The 22,585-nt window shown below is 40.2% G+C and overlaps 1 protein-coding gene and 1 long non-coding RNA gene across 15 annotated transcripts in view; one reads left to right on the top strand and one right to left on the bottom strand.

Annotated features, from left to right (window-relative positions):
• Positions 1-1,561: 1,561 nt before the first annotated feature.
• Positions 1,562-22,585, bottom strand: part of kcc (solute carrier family 12 member kcc) — a 275,661-nt gene continuing 254,637 nt past the window's right edge. For 7 of the 8 annotated variants that reach the window (XM_022812856.2, XM_022812851.2, XM_022812853.2 and 4 more), the window contains 9 exons: positions 17,773-17,879; positions 14,257-14,373; positions 12,496-12,545; positions 12,086-12,157; positions 11,691-11,858; positions 11,349-11,456; positions 10,949-11,175; positions 10,466-10,599; positions 1,562-9,772 (listed from right to left, as the gene is read on the bottom strand). In XM_022812856.2, coding sequence (XP_022668591.1) covers positions 9,681-9,772; positions 10,466-10,599; positions 10,949-11,175; positions 11,349-11,456; positions 11,691-11,858; positions 12,086-12,157; positions 12,496-12,545; positions 14,257-14,373; positions 17,773-17,879 — 1,075 coding nt within the window. In that variant the 3' untranslated portion in view covers positions 1,562-9,680. The remainder of the gene's footprint in view (positions 9,773-10,465; positions 10,600-10,948; positions 11,176-11,348; positions 11,457-11,690; positions 11,859-12,085; positions 12,158-12,495; positions 12,546-14,256; positions 14,374-17,772; positions 17,880-22,585) is intronic. The other variant, XM_022812852.2, reaches the window with a different exon arrangement.
• LOC147754755 (uncharacterized) overlaps positions 5,768-22,585 on the top strand; it is a 28,750-nt gene continuing 11,932 nt past the window's right edge. For 5 of the 7 annotated variants that reach the window (XR_015330689.1, XR_015330686.1, XR_015330690.1 and 2 more), the window contains exons 1-3: positions 6,304-6,435; positions 12,514-12,618; positions 14,239-14,386. This is a non-coding gene — a long non-coding RNA (uncharacterized LOC147754755). Of the gene's footprint in view, positions 5,910-6,146; positions 6,436-12,513; positions 12,619-14,238; positions 14,387-15,139; positions 17,973-22,585 lie in introns of those variants that run through there. The other 2 variants (XR_015330685.1, XR_015330687.1) reach the window with 2 other exon arrangements.

Genomic DNA, 22,585 nt, shown 5'->3' with positions numbered 1-22,585 from the left:
TTTTCCAATTTGAGCAAAGATCAGCTTTTATGTAGTCTTTTCACAAAACACCAATAAGATAATAGGCTTGTTAGCTGTGGTTTCTTTTAAATCTATAGTGTACCGCAAGGAAATGTCGATGCAGCTACAGAACGACGAGCCACCTAAAGGGGATTTTCGAACTATCCTTCTGTCTGAGTAAAATCTCTGACAAAAGACTTCATATGAATATAGCCATGATGTCACACATCGTTCACGAAAAACCCAGGTAAGTGTCACACAACATGAGAAAATAAACTGAAAACATATTGGGAATGAAGTCAATGTCGTTTGCTTTTCAATGCTCTGGTTAGACTCTGGATTCAAGTTATCCGGGGTACACGGGGACTACACCGAGTAAACAGGACGGTCCAAAAACTGGCTTTAGTTTTTCGTAGAAAATGTTTTTAGTTACCTACAATCGTAGATATAGTTGATAGCAGAACGTTCCATGTCAAACCAACCTCTAGGGAGATACGGGATGGAGTAAGCCTTTTAACATCGTGGAGAGAAGTCACTTGGTACTCTAATATCTTTGATAAATTTTTTTGCCTTAATATCCATTAAGCGTTTTTTTCTACCGGTATTGCAGATGTAAGACGTCCAAGCTGTGAAAAAACTACTACAGCACCTCGAATGTATACGGGATGCGGCACCTAAATTGGGAGTCGTTCTCATGCTTGTAAAAATGGGTCCAATAAAAAAACAGGTATGCTTCTGCGTGTCCTAGAGGAGCTACTTTCAAGAGTACATTATTTTGTATAACTATTGCTCACCGTGATTGCAATTTCAACTTGACAGCTACACCGTTCACTAGCAATCTTCAAAATAAACGTTCTTTAATCCTTGCTAATAATAATAATCATACTTCAAAGCCTAGTAATAGGCATAAATATATATAAAAGTATCACTCAAATATACAGAGACTTCAGCGGAATGAAGTTTTGGACTAATAGCAGGTCAAGAGTCGCAAAAATGCTCCTAGAAAGACGAAATAATGAAAAAAAAAAATGCAAATCAGCCCACATCCGCTACGACAAAGTGTTTCCCTATTTAGCTACCATATTTTATATAAAACAAATGTTTGTTGACGGTTTGACAAAAAGTCACCTGAAAATTGGAAAGCCTACACTCAACTTTTTTTTACTTTTGGTTTTATTACATTTTACTTGTCATTGCTTTGAGATAGAGAACTGCCAAGGGACTCTTATACGCACTGCATTGTGTATGCGTAGGGGGATGGGTTTCAATTAGGACACTAGCTTACGAAATGCTTTTGCAAAACAAAAGCACAGATCCTTCAACTATCGTTTTGCACGTGCCAAGAACCTTATCCTTAAGGACCAGTGTCAGGTAAAGACAGATTGGTGAAAAATATCAACATAATCCTCAGGTTTCCACATCGTTAAAAGACGAAAAGTGTAATAAAATGTCCTTTTTTAAGGTGTAGGGCCTTCTTAAGTTGCACCTGAACTAGACTGGGCAACTAAAATTGACGCATCTTGTACGATAAAAGAGTACGACTGACAACACGTTTCCAGGATTAGATCTTTAAGATGTTAACTTTATTAGTTATGTTGAATGTGGTATATAGATTCGTGAATGGAACGAGCCTGGATAATGTAAATCAATGCGTTGCAGTCATCACTATTATATAGCATATTGTTGTTCATTTAATACAATTCCAATTGTATAATCTGTTATCGTTACCACTATGATAATTGAAGTAGGATTAACAACATCATTTTACTCAGACTCATCATGGCATCATCAGTGGATCTCATCGCGTTTCGCGATTATCTCGCGTCGTTTTTCCTCTCTAGGGAACGTTCGCTCTGAATAGTTTCCAACGAACAGCCCATACTTATGTTAGTGCCTTAACCTGTTGTGCTATCGATAGATAAGCCTACATTTCATTCGTCCTTCGGCGTCCTCACCTCGAAGCGGTTCCTTATTTGACACTAGGGAAAACGCTCATGCTTGCTAGAATTGGCAATCATCGACATGGCTAGCCGTCTATTAATGGGAATAATTGATCTTTCTAGTTAGAAATATGAGTGTGGATCATTTCATTTGATCATTTTCTTCGCGTATATCGATATTACATTATAATATACGATCTATTATTCTTGGCAACTAATAGTGTCCAACTAAAACACGACGGATAGCTTAAGGAACTAAATTTCTACTTCTGTAATGCCCAACTGTGATACACACAAAGGAAAGCAGGTCTAAATAAAAACATAGATCCACTTTGGAGCGCTTTGGATCTTCTTCTCTGAATTTTGAACTTCAATCCCGTTCTAAACTTACGAAAAATTCCGAACTTTGAATGTTAATTGGAGTCAGCAAGCATATGTGATCATCAATCACTAGCTTATCGTGGCTGTCTCGGCCACCCGGTTTCTGTCTAAGCACCCTTATTCCTACAGTAAAAACCGAACGTCTAACTGAAATTTCTACTAATATCGTTTACTTATCATTCAACCAATCCTTTCATTACACAACTGCATATTGCTTATCGATTCGTTGGCCTTTTAATCTTCTCGCTACATATATTTGTCTCCTTGAATCCCATTACCATTTTACTTTTGCAGTACTCCTACCTTAATTATCTCTGACGCTAGACCATTTCACTCGATTATTCCCAGCCTATATAATTGTTTAACCCATTTTATATAATTGAATCAGATTTTTTTAGTCAGTTCACTAACGTGTCTCTGCTTGTTAAATCCATTTGATTTCCGGTATCTTTCCTTTTTTTTTTTTAAATTTTTTTTTTATTATCGTATTTATATCTTTCGTCGCTGCTTCCTCCTCCAATATTCTTTATCGCGTCTTTCGTTTCGAACGTATCGCAGCCGAGATCACATCTTCACGTCGCTCTGCTCTTCACCCCATGTATGTATCTGCTACTATAATGATAGCATTTTATGTAGTTATAGTAAATCGGTTGACATTAGTTGATAATTAATAAATGGTAGTAATATTATTATTATACTGTCTCAACGACGTTGCTGTTGTTCCTTAATCGATGATCACGCATTTATTTACTTAGGGATTGTTTTAAAATTTCAACGTTTTCTAATATGGCTTTAAGGGTAGTAAACACTACGTCTAAAAACTGATGTTACCATTACACCCCTTTTGCTCTCTTGTTGTTGGTGGTAGTATTTCTTGTCCTGTAGTATTCATGAACCATTATTAGGCTTTAACTTGTAGTAATTTATAACACGCTATATCTACTATGATAGCCCGTTTATTATGGAGTACGTGCTCTTTTATAGGGCTTTTTTTTGTTTATATATATGTGTATTCTTATATTATGGTGTATTTGCTTGTTAAACGTTGCAGCGTCCCACTCGACGGCCGCATGTTGAACGATCTATCGTATTCATCGACCATAAAGTGAGTGCACCCGCCAGTCTACCACCGAACCAACAGTCATCAATTCTTATATCATTCAAGCACCAATCAGCCGTTCGTGCGACACGGAGCACATTCACTGATTAGTTCAATACCGATGGTCGACTGTGTTATTAGATGAGCTTTTTAATGTTGTTATTGTTTTATATCGTCTGCTAGGCAGTGGGACAGACGGCATGAGTCGGCACAAAAATGTAAATGTCATGACATAACCGGCCAGATAAGTCAGCTTTTTTTCGTTATTCAATAACGTGAGGCCTACGTACGGGTTCGATTTCCCTTTCGTGGACTCAATGACTCACACGGATAACAAACGTTATGGCTGCTGAGGCGGGAAAGAGTCGAGGCGCGCTAACATCTAGCAGATGCAGTCTACAGGGCGATATACTTCAATCTTATCGATCTGCATTGTTTCCCTTATTACATTTGCATTCACTCATTAGAAAATTTGAGCTGCATAAGTGGTCATTATATGGTAAGTCTATATGATTAAGTAAGCTCCTGCCGATTTGTTCATCGTAGGCCACACTTTATATCGGGAACCTCTATCCCAAACAGAGAAATTTCAGTACCTGGCATGGTCAACGTTTTCGTCATGTCGTTTTTTCTCCTGTCGTTCTCTAGGTGCCAACTCAGGCTCTTTTACTCGAAAACATCTGATGAACTTGACAATTGTTGCTAGCCATTCATTCTATCGTACCTTTCTTCTCACATTTGATGAAAACACGCTTTACAGTTTTAATTGCTACTAACTCACCGATTCAAGTTACTGTCCTGCTGCTTACACACATGTTCAGTTAGTCACCTTACGACGAATGCAAGTTGGTGCGCGCGTGTATCAGATCAGCAGGGCTAAGTTTAACTAACAATGCTTTCATGTACACGATCAGTCCATTGTTGATAAAACAGCACTATATGATTTCATCTTGAATACACTTTTGTGTATTTTTGTTTTCCTTATTTGCTAACATTATCATAATCGTGATTATTATTATAGTAGTATACTATTATTATTACCATGGTTGTTGGAATCATTAGTGCGTTGACTTACTCATGTCTAGTTCAACTGCCAAGTAAGTTCATCCGTCGTGCATCCCATTTCTAGAGTAACAGATATCATATTAATAGCACTATGTATGTATCTATATTATAGACTATAGTAACTGCAACAACTCCCATGTTTCTCATCGTTCGCGCTGCCTGTGAAGTTCCACGCGACTATTGATTTTCTGTTTTCTCTTTGGTTTCAATTACAGATTCGTTCAGATCATATTCCTCATTCTATTGCACAGTTTCTGCACGCACACGCAGGTACTAGAACGCAAATTCACGATTCGGGGTGCGTGTGTGCGATGCGTTCTCGTCGTATATTTACTATTAATTGTTAGCCGTATAACTATGTTGTGCCCCATGCAATGATTATGCTATTTAATGTTCTTCTGATGTTTATTGTTGCTGCTGTTGTTGCTGTTGTTATTGTCGTTATTGTTCAATGTTGAACGTGATTCGCTAACGCCCTTAACGTGTCATACCCGGTGTTCTATCTTTGTCATGACGCGATATTTTACAGAAGTTTGTACTTATGCGTTAATCTATCAGCGTACCCAGGATAAATAGCTATTCTCTCTCAGTGTTCCTGACGTCGTTCGCGACCTGCTCCGTATATACTATTCAACCTAATGTTGTTCCGTAGCTTCTTCAACTTCTTTCTGCCTCTGCCGCTGCTCGCTGTAAGCGTCGTCTTCGGATTTCGATAATCTACCAATCAATCGTCAATTATTTCACAGAAAATCTGGCTAAACGCAGCACTGTCTGAACAGCATTCTGTCTCGGCGGGAGAATCGTCTGCTTTAGCAGACGAAAAATACTCGGCACACGGTTTAATTTACTCGATAATTTTGTTTATGGCCGTTTCTAGTTTTCTGTATAGGTGCTTTACCAACACAAGTTGTAAAAAGTGTGTCTTGTTTTGATATACTTGTTCAATTGTCATCCATGAGAATATTTTATGTATTTGTTGTAGTATCTAGAAGTGGTTGACTGCCGTCCGGGAAGCTGCTCTGGGAAAACACCTCGGCCGGCGGGTCCACCCACTAGACCACCGAAGTAGTAACATGCTCCAAGCATACAAGTCGGACTGATATAGCAGTACGGCGCAAGTTAGACGAATCTGAAAAGGTTGTTGATACTTTTCGCATTTATGTTTGTCTGTTAGAATTCTCTCTTGACACTTGACAAATCTATTTGTCACACGCACGGCTCATAACTGCCACACAGTTCGGGTATTCATAGGCATACGCTCGCGTGTGATGCCGAATGGGTACCTACACACTCAGTATAGAAATTCTAGTAACTATTTGCGACATTCGTACTAAATATAATTTTCTTATTTCAACGAAATTAACTAAAATGAAACTGTTGTAAAGGGCGGTGACGACGCAGACAAACACGCTGTATAAAAAAAGGTCAGTATTTTTGCTTAACCTATTTACGTTATCTATTATTATGATTACTTTTGGCGGGGATTGCGAGTATCAGACCTGAATTCTGTTGTTGCTTTGATACAATGATTATTGAAGGGAAGGGGAGGGGGGGGGGGGGCTTAGGTTGTTGATTCTGTTTGTTGCCGCTCGTTATCGACATCTACCGTTTGCATCGGTTTGTAGTGAATTTCACAGTTTTTGTACTGTCTCTGTTTGCAGTCATCACGATTTATCGCGTAAATCTGCCATGGATGATTTGACGTGAAAGCGACGTTAACGGAACATTTCGTGCAAACACATGCGCGTTCTCCAGCGTCGTTTTTCTTCCAAAGAGCGTGCTCCTTTGTAGTGTTAAAGGTTCATGCCAGGTTAAAATGTGAGATAACATCGACCAAGTTGTGCCTCGCTCTCTGGTGCCTCTTCGCAGATTCGCAGTAGAGCCTTAACAAGCATTTGTGTCTGAAAGGTGCCGAATGCGCAGCGTGTACGTGCCCGGACAAAACGAAAGGTAGCTTTCACTGTCGCATTGTTACAATAACGATATAGTTGTATCAACGTTGTGATTGAGTTATCTATTTAACTGTATTTATAGTGTGTTTTATCGTGCTCTCGCTTTCTACATGAATTTTATTAATGTTTGTATTAGATGTATATTTAAGTATCTACATAGCCGTTATATTTTCACCGCATAGTTATAATTAATAGGCAAGGACCCTAGTCCGTTTATGGTGTAGACTCCAAAAGATTACCTTCGTTAACTAAATTTATCGTTAACCTTATATTTACTGACATGCATTAAGTCAACGGACTACTTACATTCATTCACCTCGCCTGCCATAACTTCCAATTATATGAATTATCGTATTTTGTGGCCCAGTATACTACTAATTGACTAATAATAATAATAACAATGACAAGTTCCATTTGATAGCTCGTACTTCTAGTGTCCATCGATCACAATGTTACTATGTTTTCCTCTCATTTCAGAACACATGAATTTTTCTCGTTAGCATACTTTAAGTCGTCACTTTTCCTATATATATATATATATATATATATATATATATATATATAACACGAAGGATAATAACACATCAGTCATAGTATTTACTCCTATTTATAGGAAGGATATCATTATGATGCTAGAATTTTAACAGTGTTTAGTTTATCAGTGGCGTTTGTAAATGATCATCCTGGTTAATCTCTTGGTAATCTCGTAACCGCATCAGTGTATATGTGTGATGAAGTAGTGTTATAATATTTATAATGATAAGAACGAGGATTTACACTAGTCCTTATTTATTATTGAGCATGAATAAAGGTAGCGTTATTGCTATTTCTTACGCCTTTCTACTGGTAACATGTGGTTGTTGTGACTTGGTTTTTTTTCAACATAGCCGAGCACTTTATGTAAATAAATAGTTTCAGAGGACGCGGAGCTTTTGTCGCATCTGTACACCGTGGAAAGTTAGCGTCATACAATCGCAGATGCTGGTAACTCTGTGCCATGTAGTCGAAAACGGACTCTTGTTATCTGCGCCGCTTAACTTAGCTAAATTTAGAGCAACTGAACGATCCCGAACGATATTTATGAGCAAACGCGTTACGCTAGCCGGTTTTATCAACGGATTGTTTTTCATCTTAGCAAATAGACGAGACGAATGTTAGCCTATTGTTGTTTTAGCGGACTACATTTAGCGAGACAGCATTATTTCGAACGATCACTATCATCAGCAGCAGCAGCATTCACTGGCTACCTCATTTGTTATTGACGTTGTTATTATCTACGCAATACTATTTTTGTGTTGTAAAGTAATAGAGCTGAAGTGTTAGGCTTCTCAAGTAGCGTCGAACGGTGATGGCAAACTAATAGGAGGATGGAAACGAAATGCCTATTTTTCTTTTTCTACGTCTGTCCTTTCTGTAACGAACAATAAGTACAACATTTGTTATTGTTATTGTTGTTGTTGTTGTTGTCGTTGTTATAATCGCAAGCCCCCAATACCGGCAGTCGGCTATCAGTTGTTGCAACAACGATTACGTTGTGTCCATTATCTCCATTGTCCTTTATATATAATTGAATAAGGAATAGTAAATAAGTAGTTATGATGACAAAAACGTGTAACAATATGTTTACACATACATATGTATATAATGTGTAGTTAGGTATCATATCATCCATTGAATCATAGATCATTTTTCACCCTCGTTGGTAACGCTGACTAATTTGGTTAACAATATGAGAGCATCAATTTAAGTATCATTTAATAACAGCGCCGTGCTGTTTTTAGCGACCGGAACCGAGTTGTTGGAAGCTAATTTCCTCTTCCTGTGGGAAGTTCTCTAATTCTGTAATCGTGATCTCGTCACAGAGCAATATAAACTGGCTTTGTGAAGTCGTAACTGACTGCATATATAAATGATTACGAAGTTCACAATAACATTATTTAGCACTATGGCCTAGTGCTCTTTAACTAGCTCATATTAACTTTATTTTTCAAAATTCTTATCGAGAATTCGATCGGCAAATGATTTCCCGTGGACGTTTTTTTTTCCCTGGTCGTAATATTGGCCGTCGTGCCTCAAGCACACACCATTTTTACAGTTAAAGATGATAAACTTGTGTGAACGTGAAAAATCTGTCCTATACGACTTACGTAACAGCTTCGATGAACTAGGGGATCGTCTGCCACGATGAAACGTTTTGCACTAGACACATTGCTCGCCAATCGGGGAATTGTCTACTGAGTTTGGCGACGGTCTGGCTATCGTTGAAATCATGCGTAACACCCACACGACATCTGTGAAGGCCGGCCAACTATTAAATATTCACAGGTGTAGTAATATATGCTAGCACATAACAAAATCTATTGTCATTTAGCCTCAGACAAGCGATGACAGACGAACGCAAGGAACGGAATTTCCTCCATTTTCGCGTTCGAGCCGTCCAATAAATACTACCTTTGCTGTTTAACGGGTTCATGCACGGCTGAACCCTTCTTCACCGCTGCTGCCTAGTGCACACTGAACAAGTGAATCTGTGTGTAACAGCAGCTACAGCAGATTTAATGAGCAAGTTACACGTTATTACATGTATTGTGTTTGAAAGGGCCTAGCATTGGCCTGCTACATGGAGTTCCGTGAAAGCTTACTTAGCTTTGGAAATGTGCTACAGCGGGCCTTAAGCGATGGCACGTCTCGCGCGGCGAGGTGTAGTTACCAATAGTAAATTATAGTAACGCTTTTCGATGACTGCTTTTGCTGCGGCTGATTGCGTACGGTTCTTTGATGTAGATTTGCAATTTGATCGACCTATAGTTAAGACCTTTAGCCCTTTCTGTAACTTGGTCTTTGCCGTGGCCATGTTATTCGTTGGTTGATGTATAAGCATTCATTTTACTGTTGGAAGCGAAGTGGACGGCGGCTAGCAGCTCGGTCGGTTTATTTGTCGTTAGTACCGTTAGCTTAATTATTTCTTTTTCATATCGTATAATTCATATTGTTTGTCCTAGTCGTAGATGGCAGCCTTCTGGCCGAAACGGCGGAAGAGGATCTAAAATTGGTTAGGTGCGTGCAACGGTCGTCTTGTGAGGCTTCTTCCGGACATTTAGGCTTCTGCTAACTTTAGGATTGTTTCCCTATGCGTATTCAATGCTGGACCCGTGCTCGAGCGGGCTTATCAGTACTAATCCTGGCAGATCGCCTTCCCCTGCAGACGGCTTATAAGAGTGGGGTTTAGAATGTCGACCCCGCTTATGAGTAGATGGTGATAACCTCCCGACCTCCTCCACGAACCATCAACACACGTTCTAGACCTTCTGTCAATACTTCCAAGAATTCCATATCTGGAATAACAGTAGAACGAACATTATCATTTGTAAACGTAGAAAGAATTTGTTAGAAAAGAAGTGGGTTCAATATGACTGTTCATTCATCTTGACTTACTAACACATACATTTTAGCATACGTACTTTGTGCCTGTACCTGAAATAGGTGAGGGTTTAATCATACGCAAAGATACGACCTAATTAATTAGTGGCATGAGACATACAATAGTGTTATAAGGTTTGCGACATTATATGTGTATACATTCTCTACATGAAATATAGGAAATCAGAAATAAGCCCTTTATAGACTTTAACGAAAAGCTGTTTTTGAAAAATAGACCAGGCTTCTGCAATCGTTGCATCCTTACGTTAATGGTGACGATGTATAAGCAACATTCTAGGGTACTGTATATGTATACTTGAGTAGGGGCTAGGAAACACCGAAGATCTGTGGTGAACTAAATAGCCGCTGATTTTTTATTTTTGCCAGCAAACGCATGTGGAAAAATCGGATTTTCATCATGTCTTCCAATAACATTTTCGACATACTGTCTGCGGCAGCAGTTACCGATACACAAACAAACCGATACAAACAGACTTTCTTCAATACGGCACAATTCTGATGCGGCATAGACATCGTTAAATCGATTTGTTTTCTTCATTCCATTCGCTTGAGATGGGGTAATACGTTTAGTTAATACGCAAACTTACAGTTCTCCTCTCCTTTTGCGATGCGTGGCGGACCCGGGAGATTGATAATGACTAACTGAGAATCGTGACTCTTGGCCACTATCACCTCGTTGAGCTTAACCGCCGTATGCATACGTCTCACGTTTGCTTCGTCCCTTGAAATGAAGTAAGTGAAGAAAAACATGTTAGGTTTTGTACGTGAAGCTGACGCGACAGGTCCGACTGGGCTCCTCATACCGAAAGCACTGAAGAAAAGTTGATGTTAGGGTTCCCTTGCTCTTTTTTCTACCCATTAGTGAATTGAGCATTGTCTAGTAATTAGCTTTTCGCCAGTAATTGGCTTTGAGCAAACCTATGACAAATACGTCATCTTCTGGCGAAAACACAGATATGCATAGATATGCATCTGTCCAATCTCTTGTTAACACGTGAAATAGGTGGCCATTGTGATTATGTTTTAGCTTATGGCGTATTGCTGCTATCAGAACAATAAATGTTGCATACGGCTTGATTTTGAGTAGGTTGTCGAAGCCTTCCGGTGATGTATTAGGGCCTGCGTCTGAGCTGGGTGACGCTGCTTGCGCAGGAGTTGCCGATTGCGCCGGTGAGGCCGCTGCTGGCGACTTGTCTTTGCCGGCCTGTGAAATTGGCGTTCCATCAACAGCTGTCTGTGAATGCGCTGAACTACGGCGCGAGCCGGCTGCTGATCCACCACCGCTGATTTGAAGCGACTGAGGTCACAAAGTTATCGGAAGTAACCGAAAAGCGGAAGCAACGTTACTAGGCGTATGCGGACGATTATTTCCCTATTATAATTTAGTATAGCACTAGCTGAACCTTCCAGCACCAGTAAAAGCATTATCTGGTTATATTATCGTTACCTATTGCTGTTATTTTTGTTTACCTGGACATCTACCAGTTCATATCCGTCGGCGTTCTCGTTGAAGCGAACCCTCGAAGTGTGGTTTTGTCCACCGCTACCGTGGTGATGATGATCCATGATCGTTTGTACCTTTCAAAAACACAGAGTAAGGTGTATAGCAGTTAGCTCAACCTCGGGCGTCAGCAATAATTGTGAAACTGCATCTCCGTCATCGACCTCTCACGTATGCGTCGCATGATACGCGTTGCATTTTATGCATACTTTGATTCGAAACTATCACGATGAACTTCAACGTAGTTAGGAGGAAAGCTGCAGATCATACATTTAAAAATTCCATCCATCTTAAGCTATCTACATACGTACCATACTGAGTGTCTCCCGTCGATTGAGGCGGAGGTGTTTGAGCATCTCACTACGCTGCTCCATCATTAGCGTACGTTCGTATGTGTATGCCGAAATATCGCTTCCGGTCATCTCGACAACCTCCACTTCAGCATCGATGCGGAGGTGATACAGGAACGTCGCCAGATCCTGTGTAAACAGCCAGTACAGAAAACAAGCACATCTTTTGCTATTGAGTAAATGATTTTTGCCGTTAGTCCCTGTGATATCATCCGCAGAGCACACAACAGCTGTGTGCTCCACATTGACCCCTTTGAGAATTACACACGAAGAGCTTTTCTATAAAATTAATTGACTGATCATGAGATTTGCGGCCTCTTATCAGAAGCAACAGGATCTCTCTGCAATTAGCTAACCTTTTTCATCTGGATAGAATTGTCCTCGAGTTGGGCAACGGTGAAGATGCGCAACTTGCAGTTCTTCCAAACCTGGGGGACGTTGAGAATTAAAGGAAAAAATTATATTGAATAATAATAATAATAATAGTAGTCAATAATAGTCCAATGTCTCTGTATTCGTTTTTTCTATCTTAGTGGTAAATGATTTTTCTGGCAGGGAAGTTCGATCGAACTACATTTCCCTTTGCATCAGTTAAAATTGAATGCCACGCTATATATATATATATATATATATATATATATATATATATATATATATATATATATATATAGCGTACAGACAAGTACAATACTTATTATTAACACAAGAAAGGCGACACTGCGTGCTACTTAATAACTTTAGCATAAACTTAAAAACAAGTACGCACCTTGTGTTGCTTGAGCAGGAACGGCAGCAGCATCAACAGGCCACCATCGTCTGCGAATCGCTAAGTTCAGGGTTATCACGCAAAAGTCATCACTGACAAAGGAGCAACTTTTTGTCCTTTTTGGTAACTTTTAAATATTAATAATAATAACCGTAAGTTTTATCTAATATGTACATACTATGACTAATTCCGCTATCTAATTACATTAAAATAAAGTATTAGACGCAAGTGTGTTTACAGACTATAGCACAAATTAAAGCCGCTTATAGGACAACACAGGCAATAATAAAGATCAATCAACCGGGGAAAGCTGGAAAGCTTTTTTTTTTTTACCAAATCAAGGGCACTCTTACCCTAAGCAAGTGATTCAACTCCAGGTGTTTCAATCTTCAATTAGATATATGTGTCGTTAACGCCTGCACGTTTCACGCTACTTTCGCATGTTTATTACCTCGAAAGTTCTATAGCCCCCAATCTTGTATCTGTGACTGTTATATCCCATGTCCACAGCATGTTCCTTTCCGAATTCCTGCCGTCAGGTCGTCGTCCATAGCTTCGCTATAGGTCAGGTTGCTCTTACGTAAATCCTTTACGAAGACTTTGATCAAGCATTCTTGACCGCTTTGTATCAGTATCGTACCAGTCGGTATTGATGATTAGCTTAAAGCATCTCAGTTTGTACCAGTCACGTTGTCTTCTATTGCTGCAGATATATGAGCCTTTTTCTAAGGCCCAATCTAAGCCCACTAACAACCCGCAACTTGCTGTCGGTAAGTGCTCTTCCAACAGAGTCAGGCGGAAATGCTGCGCCATTGTTTTTTCGTCGAGGAAACAACCAGATGATTAAGGACTGAACAAATGCTTTTATTACTGAACTGAATTAGATTGTTCGTGTGGCTTCAAAGATTGACGTCGAGGCTGACTTCGACGACGCTCCCCAGTTTCTACATGTTGTCATTTGGGTCTGTCTCATTTCCATAAATACTGAAGGAGGAAACACAATTGATAGGATGGTTTAATTTTAGTTGATGTTTTCATAGTATCTGCCTAATATTGACGCGGGGATACCATTTTTCGTCACCTGTAACAACCTCGTCCACTTATGTCTCGGCGCCGGGCAGTACGCTGAGAGGCAATAAAAAGCCGTTTTTCTTAATGCTTTTAACTCAGTTACAGAACAACTAAACTTCTAGGTTTTGAATAACGTCTATTGAGTGAGGATGGCTAAAGATGGCACTTCATCCTCTAACTTAATTCGCGAGTCCTTTGCCACCCACCTTAGTCTTCCAATGCTCATGCTTAGACTTCGAATGGCTAACTGGGACAAAATACATCCCCTAGTTCAGAGATGCTTCGATTAATTTAGTAAATAGCTTATGAGCAATTTTTGTGGACATGGGATTTTCACCGAACTTCGGGCTGTTTAGGCAGTTTTTTAATCTTGGCAGAAAGCGAAGCATAATATAAGAAGCACCTCTTTATACCATCACAATTACGTCCTTCGACTTCCGTTCGTTACACAAAGAAACAGGCTTATGGAAAGGATAGGAAATACTCCCGTATGGAATATAAAAGTAACAGATGGCGGAGAGGGAAAAGGAAGGAGGAGCATTTAAATAAACTGTTATTCTAAGCAGAATAATAATGATAAAAGTAATAAATATAAAGTGTCCCCAGTGGACTTTATACTGCTGCGATTTTCTTTTAATGGCAAAGTGAGTTTTTGTGATTTGTCGCTGCCAGTCGTAGGCAAAAGGATACGGACTATCCACCAGACGTCGATAGTACCCCGGACGCGCTCGGTATTAGACGGGAACTGTTGAATGTTCTTCGGGACCAAAAGGGCATTCTTGCTTGCTGACACGTTACGGATTGTCTCTGCAATTTGAAGGTAGTAAAACAGGAAGATAAAATAAACGTGTTATGCATTTCATTAGAGTTTACTTTTCCTAAAGATCACTATTGTGCTTAAATTAAGTTCCATACACAGGTTTTTTTTTCTCGTTTTACTTTTCCCCTATCGCTGGGTGTCGTCAAGCATCAAATATAGGGTAACGCAGGCGCGACATATATATAGTGTTGTCTACACAGACTACATGGCTTAGGTAGAAAGACGGGTCGAGATCTTTTTTGCTTTTTAACTAAAATTTAACAGTAGTTTTGGTCAAATAACCAATTTGTTGTGTTTTATACTTCAAATAAAGTATTAGCGGGCGGAGGATCATACTTAGTAACGAAGAGACGCAGGTTTCAGCGTCCAAGTGCAATTTCGATCGCTGACCACTTTTTTTTTTCAAATGAAAAGCAATGTTGTGATAATGGGCGTTTTTGTACAAAAACGATAAAAACGTGTTAGCTCGTCGCTAGCAATTTCATCAATTGATGCATAGTCTTAGTTTGAACACTTGCGTAACAACGGAGTCCCGCCTGTAGATACGGCGCTGTTCAGCAGATTTAGCAGTAAATGTCGTTTTATCATGGACTTGAATCAGAAAATTGAGCTGATTAAGCTTGTTTTACAAATATGGCTCCTGAAAGGTTCCATTATTTACGACGGTATCGCATACCACGTGTTAAGCATGGCTTCCAGGACCATTTTGTAAAAAGGACCGAAACAACTGAACCTGCATCTATTGTCTTCTAGGTTCTTGCGAAAAATCTTCACCGAAGGAGACGTCTATGAAGTAATTAAGAATATGTTAAATAATGTAAATATCTAAATTTTCTGCCGATCACTAATAGTTGAGTTTGCTGCTCGGTTAACGAAGAGAGCAGTGCCCCAGGACTAAGTGTGCAGGACACGGAAAGCGTCGCGTGTTTGTTGCCTAGACTGAAGGGCAGTTGCAGTGCTATTCTAATATCGTATGTAATCATTTCTATCCTACTGGATTAATGAACAAACAAGACGTCACAGTAAGAGTTCATGTAATAGCGAGCTTTGGGCCCTCGACAACTAATAAGCTGACATAATCTTCTTAGACAATAGATTTCAATAATTACGCTCAATGTAGTTACACAACCTAGTGGGTTTCATCCTGAGCCCATAAAAATCTTCTTTGTGGGAGCGATCCGGGTGACACGATATTTAAAACATAACGAGAAAATTTGCTGTTTATCTTGTAATCGCGGCACTGTGTGTATAGACACGCTGGTGTTAGTTTTCATAATTTGATCTTAATACATCAGGAATGGGTAACCGCTCTAGGAGTTCAACTTCTGCTGTTTCTAGCCCTTTCGTCTCACATAATGGTGCTCCGATATGTACTGCCACCCTTGTATTTCAGTGGGTCAAGAGTAGTCAAACTTACCCTCTGGATTGCGTTCATATTTGGACAATACGGTCCAATACGCATGGACAATATCAAGATGTCCTTTTTTTCATGCGGAGTAATCTCTAAAGTAATAAGGCAAAAATCATCACGCACCATAATCCAGTCGTTCTCCGAAAAAGCATATGAAATCTGTTTCAGGCAATACAGAAGGAAATAGTTGTGATTCGTGTAAATCAAAATACACAAACCTCTGTTGTGGTTTAAGCTAGGCAATGGGGTTTTCAAAATTATATCATTTCGTACAGCCTAAACGACCTTGGTTGAAGTAAGCCAATATAAGACGACACAAAAAAAAGTCTCAAAAGTTTGATGAACTTTGTCCATGATCAGGTATCCTAATGACTATAATCAGCCATTTAGCAAAAACTATGATGTTTTTCTTATTCGAAAGGACTGCGATTACGGCTATAGAAGTTAAGTCCTAAATTAAGTAGGCCAAGAGTTATTGGTCTAATCTAGTCCACAAATGTCTGCTGCCCAGCCTGAAGCAGTGTGGCATATGCATGAATTGTGTATTATTTAAGAAAAGCGTAACTAATCAACTAGACCAGACTGAAGTCCGGATATTATGTATCATTCGTATTAGTTTGTCATTTATAATTGTCATTTATAACGCAATGATGTGGATATATTGACGGTACTGTTTTGCCCACCATGCCGATAAAACCATAGTTATTAACATTTCTTTCAAATGCAATGATATGTTTCACGTTGTTGACAGCAGCGAAACCTAGTGCAATGGCGTGAAACTATAAGATTTGGGTTCAACTTGACATATACGCACTACTTAGTAAACTGAGACCACTTGGTCGTTTTTAAATATTTCCGCGAAATTAGCATCGCTAGCACGTGGGTCATACAGCTCTGCCTCACACTAGCCCACATAGTCTCCGAAGTGATCATGACTTCTTTAAACGTTACTCGCTTTCATCCTGCCTTTGAAGGTGCAAGTTCAGGTCAGACGAAACTGTAGCAGAAAGGCGAGGTGCTTATCTTGTTTCGTTATCATTCAACGAAGGTTCGGTAGAAATACTTCACTGCCTCACAATGCCCCCCTTGCAAAATTTGGTCCTCTTTGCACCAGGAGATTCACGCAGTGATCTACGCTTAAAGCTTTACGATGCAAAGGCCTCGCTAGACCTCGGCTGGTTATTTTAAAACGTTCGTTGTGATGCTTGTGCGATGGAATATATGAATCGCTCGTTATTGCTTTGACTAAACGCAAGCCACTTCACGGCCGATAAGAAAGTTCTGCAGCGCTATCTTATTCAAAAAAATCCCTGTCTAATACCGTAACATTTTGGTAAAAGCTGCTCAGCACTGCGTACTAGGCCACGGTCGTCAATCACCGAGTTATTCGTGTTGTTTCAATATATCAAACTGAACGCATATTTTCGTAAAGGACATGTAGTGCTAGAAGTTCGATTGACGGGTATAGCTATCCGACCAACATATAAAATATAGCACTGCAAGATTCTAAATGTTTCAAGGAACCCGTCTTGCACCGATGAGCAGCGAGCCATGCTTACTGAAACAGTGTGGGCTAAGCTCATCTTGGTTGAACGATGAAAACCGATAAAATGTGGGTTTTGGGTTGCAAAAATGTAGTTGTTCATTAGGACAAACGCTTCATACGTACAAATTGCTTGAACGTACTCTGACAGAATAAACAATGACTCTGTACCAGAATATCAATTGGTTACCGTACGCCGACAGATTTACGGCGCGTGAAAGCCGTCTTCAAGATGCAGGGATAGGGAAGTACATTAAACGTGGTATGAATTGAATCTAATGTGAATTTATTTTTAAAAAATTTGCACGATGCACCATTTACATAATACGACACTAACGATAGCTGACGTTATACCTACTTTGATTTAATACATCGTCTGGCACCTGATCAATATATTCTGTTGTCTATTCTACCGCTGAAAATAACATATACCGATGAAGACGCGCCATGCATGATCGTCGGGACTTTGTCTCCATCCGTACGGCCAGCCAAGAACTACAGTGTTGTGTTTCAATCCTCCGAGTCCGCTGGTCTGGATCCTGTAAAAAAAAGATGGCAGAACAAGGTGGAGTTAGTTCGACTTACGATGATACGAGCGAAAGCTGTAAGAGCAAATTCAATTGCCTTTTAAGGTTCGTAGTGCCATTTCGAAAACACCTAAGCAAGCCGTTAGAAGCTGGTACCTAAATAGACGTTATGTAAGCAGTAGATATAGGACTTACTACTTAAGACTACTAATCTAGCTTGCCTTGTCCAGCATACTGCGCTTGACTCACTGATATAATCTACCTGAACTCGTACCCATTAATAGTTTTTACAGAGGAAACAGACACACTAAGCACGGGGGAGATGAGCTGATTTTATATTAGTTAATTTAACCGGAATATCCACTTGTTCAATACACTTTAACCAAAATAACGGATGACTGTAAGTGTAGCTCAGTTTAATTCAATATATATGTGGTGGTCGAAGGCACTCGGTAGGACACGAGGGTACCTACGCGGCGGAATCGACGTTGCTGCAAAGATAAGCTTCCTTCCGTAAAAATTCAAATTCAGACATCTTAACTCGTGCAACGATCCGTTCTGCTTGATCCTTCGAAAAAATCTTGGAACACGCATCGGCTTGAAGGTGCCTCGAGGAGAGTTACCGATCAGATGATAACTTTTAGATGTGAAGTAACAAAGTTGTTGAGCATCTACACGTGCAGTTGTGTTCTTTTCAGGAAGACAGTCAATAACAGCTTACATCAATAACAATACGCGAAGATCAGCGTAGGTTTATTAGCAATTTTTTTTGTGCGCTAAAAAGTAATAGTAAAGGTTTTGTTGCAAATGCTTGCTTTCTTCTTTACCTCTTTGTTGCTGGTTTGCTTCTATATGTCATTAGAAAGCACGCTGTTTCCTGCACGTGTCCGCAGTAACTTTGCCGTATTTCAAGTTTATCAAAAGCTAAATAAATATTCCCGGTGTAAAAAAAATTCTCAACATCGATCTTGTCTCGATGTTTGTTGACATCTAGAGGCACCGAAGCAGACGCGGACATTTGAGCTGGGCACAGCCAGGGCTCCACAATTTAAAAACCACTTAAAGGTAGCTTGCTGAATGCATTTTGGAAGTGCAAGTTACACCCGGTCCGGTCCGCCATTCGGGATTGGTGAGGACCCCCTGAACCACTTGGGAACGGGAACGATTAGCAAAGCTAGTAAAACGGGTAAGAAAGGAACTGTGTTCATGCGACTCTGATTAGCCGTCCGCAGTCTACAGAACACACGCTTTAAAAACAAAAGGCCTAGATGCTTCAAAGACTGAATGAAGGTACAAACAGGCAAAAGCAGTTTCTCATTACCTCCCAAAATTTTGCCCGGCACCGAGCAATGTGCAATGGCAGATCCCTGCACGAATCGCTACGGACGACAAAAAACGTTGTCTCTTTACTTCAAAACGGAGCAGACAAACGAATGGAACAGATGAGGCCGAGCAATTAGTGGGAAGATAAAAATTGATACAATGTTTGAAAAATGAAAAAAAGCCCGTAGAAAGCTGCGGAGAATACATAGTAAATTATATTTTGGCCAGGGTTCGCCAAAAACGGCATATTTTTGCTAAGTGAAAGAGCAGCCGTTACTTTATGAGGTACTAATGCATTGATATTTTGAAGGCTCGACGTACCATTCACACTTCGTCGATCATTGGACGATCAATAGTAGACTAATTTTATGGTTCACATGCAAACCCAACGCTGATACCTAAATAACTGCTCCTCTGGGCCGGCGATTCAGGTGCCGCGTGTCTTATTTGTAGCTCGATACGGAGTAGATCCGTTCTTGTAGAAAATCCGCGATGTAGGCGACGGTAAAAAGCGTCACTTACTCTGAACTTTTCCATACTATTTGGATCGTCCGACAAAGAGCAATTCATTCAAGACTCTACTGACTTCGCTCTTTTTCCTGCCTATGGAAAAAAAAGTCCGATAGAAAGAGGCAGAATTGATCTCTGCTTACTCTGACGCCTACGATAAGCATGGAAACGTTGCTTAGCAAAGATCATTTAGCAATGCAGCGCTATTTAGGTAATAATACATGTTGAGATAGATAAAGAAAGCCTCAGTTATTTGTAGCTTGTTACATTTTGGCCTCACCGTAAAGAAATACGTGACCTGACTATTATTATGTGAAAATCATCTTATATTTCTGAGTATGTAAAAGAGAACGAGGCATCATTCTTCAAGTCGACAATTACTTAACACCGGTTAAGACATACCGTAGCGTCCGAAACCTGTGACAACTTTCCTGTAACAACATGATTTCAATTCATATGAGAAAAGATAGTAAGCTAGGGAATGTACGAACTTAGCACGCTGCATGACCGTACAAGTTTTTATCCATGTAAAATGTGTGGACAACAAATGTCCCTGCTCTCCGGGACCTCCATTTTGTAATGTGCCCCTTCTTATATTCACTAATAAAAACTGTCAGTTTAGATATCCAACTTATTGTTGGATCTCACTTATCTGAATAGATAACCATTATTTTAGCTTACGTTTCAGATCATCCAAGCACAAATAGCGAACGTGTAAATAAACAGCAACACGCTCAATAATCTCCTACTTCATACTCGAGTGTAAAATGGCTACAGACATCTTTCTTGGAAATTCTCAGAATCTGTCCTACCCATACCGAAATCTGCTGTATGTGTCTGTATAGTTTAATAATAAAATGCTATAACAGTGAACAAAAGAAACCGAGGGTTTCTGCTATCGCAGCTTATAATACTGCACGTGAGCACAGGAGCGGGCCGGTGGCAAAGATTTAAGCTGTCAACCAGTGTCGGCCTGGTCCTACTTAATATTGATATCAATATTGATGCTGGGTAGCCGCACCGCAGATCTTTTTCTGTACAGGAAACAGAACGCTATTTGTCAATTTGCGCTGAAGGCAGCTTGCGGGGCTGGAGTTAGGGAACGAAAGATTGACATGTATGCCATGACATTAATTGGGACATGTATGCTTTCAGTAGAGCACGGGAACCTCCAAGAAGATTCGCTTCGCCTTGCAGTGGAGTACCATCTGCTGCCTAAGGCGCGCCAGCCCAACAGATAGCATTTCTAGACTTTTGTTAATAAATGTTTCCATATAACTTGCGCCTAGCGCGCACAACTAGGATACTTATGAAGAAAACAGAATTTCCAGAACTGCACTAGGATCAGCAGAGTCTATTAGTCTGAACGTCCGCTACTGTTACCAGTAATCAATAATAATTTTCCTAGGCTATTGCTTTTGTTGTCTCTGTAAAAAGCAAGGAGCTAAAAGCACCGCGGATAAATCGACTAATTTCACGTCATCAGCTTTAAATTAATTTTATCGACTTCTGATCGAGTTTTGGATTGCTCCTAAACTATATTCCATATGCGTGAAAACGAACCCTCGTTCCTGAGTTTAACCCGGCCAGCTTCTCCAACTGTCCCTTCCTCATCGTACGGTCTGAAAGACTCTGTGGATAAGACTTTACGCGTTCACTAGAGCAAAACATTTTAGCCTGCTTCGACCGGCTAGGTAATCCTTTTTTCCATTAAAGTTTATCCTCTCTATACGTTTTTCGCTCTCTTTAACGTACTAACGCATACACTCGCTCATATTCGGTTCACCTGACTTGAACCAGAAGACCCCATTTATTAAATTCCTTCTGTGTCTGAAGCCAATTATCACGATTTATAGCCACAGCTGAGTCGAATTTCTGTCAGAGAACCGCTGCAGGGTTTCTCTGAAAAAATACATCCGTTTTTGCTACGTATTGAACTGCCCCCATCACTATCACAAGACGAAACAGAGACACGTTTTCCATGCTGCTTGGCAGGACTTCAATTGGGATGATCCAGGGAGGGAGTTGATGGCTGAAGATTTAGACTCGGCTAGGGTATGAGGCAGACAAAGACACAGCGAAACAGGTCAGACACCAGAACACGATCCCTAATTTAATACATCGTGATATCCAATTGCGGCCGAACAATGAGAGCGAGACGATCTGAATTCTCCGGTCAGGTGTGGGTAGGGTAGCAACATTACCAATTGCCCCCGAACAGATTACCTCCCCTTTGTCGATGTTAGCCTATTTGTAGATTGATCAATTTTTTTTCGTTGACGAGCGTAATAAACGTAGAGAAAACACGACGGGGTAATCGTCAGACACGGATTGAACGGAAGCAGTCCAAGAATTCAGCCACCGGCTAGCGGGAGCTTCAAGTTCTAATATCTGAACAAGCTTTACTCAGTAGCCGCAACATTTGGGTTTCATTCGCGCCTGTTTCATTCATTAGCATCGCTATGGTCGTAACTGTGTGCGCCTCGAACTGTTCAGGACTGCCCTTGTGGCGTTTGCTGCAACGGCGTCCGACCGCTGTCATCTGCCGGCTTTTGACATAGTGACAAAACACAACGAAACTATCGCCATCGTCAGCATTGGTCGTTAATATAGCGAATGAAAAATGCGAAGCAGATGGCGGCAAGGTATAGGCCAAAAAAAGGTGGAAAAGTGAATGCATTTCAGAAAAATTAATGGGACAGCTTTGTAAAATATAGATGGCCTAGAATGTCTTGAGGCCTGATAATAATAATACAATATATGACGCGTACATTGATAACAGCAGTCAGCAGCTGTCATTGAGAGAGCAGCGATAGCGATCGATGGGGAACAAAGTGTTGGCGTGTGTGTCTAGCGCCTATGTAACCGATAGAACAATAATTGCC

This window comes from Varroa destructor, unplaced genomic scaffold, assembly GCF_002443255.2.
Source record: "Varroa destructor unplaced genomic scaffold, Vdes_3.0 BEIS01000006.1, whole genome shotgun sequence".
NCBI lineage: Eukaryota > Metazoa > Arthropoda > Arachnida > Mesostigmata > Varroidae > Varroa > Varroa destructor.
This window is presented reverse-complemented; position numbering and strand designations above follow the sequence as displayed.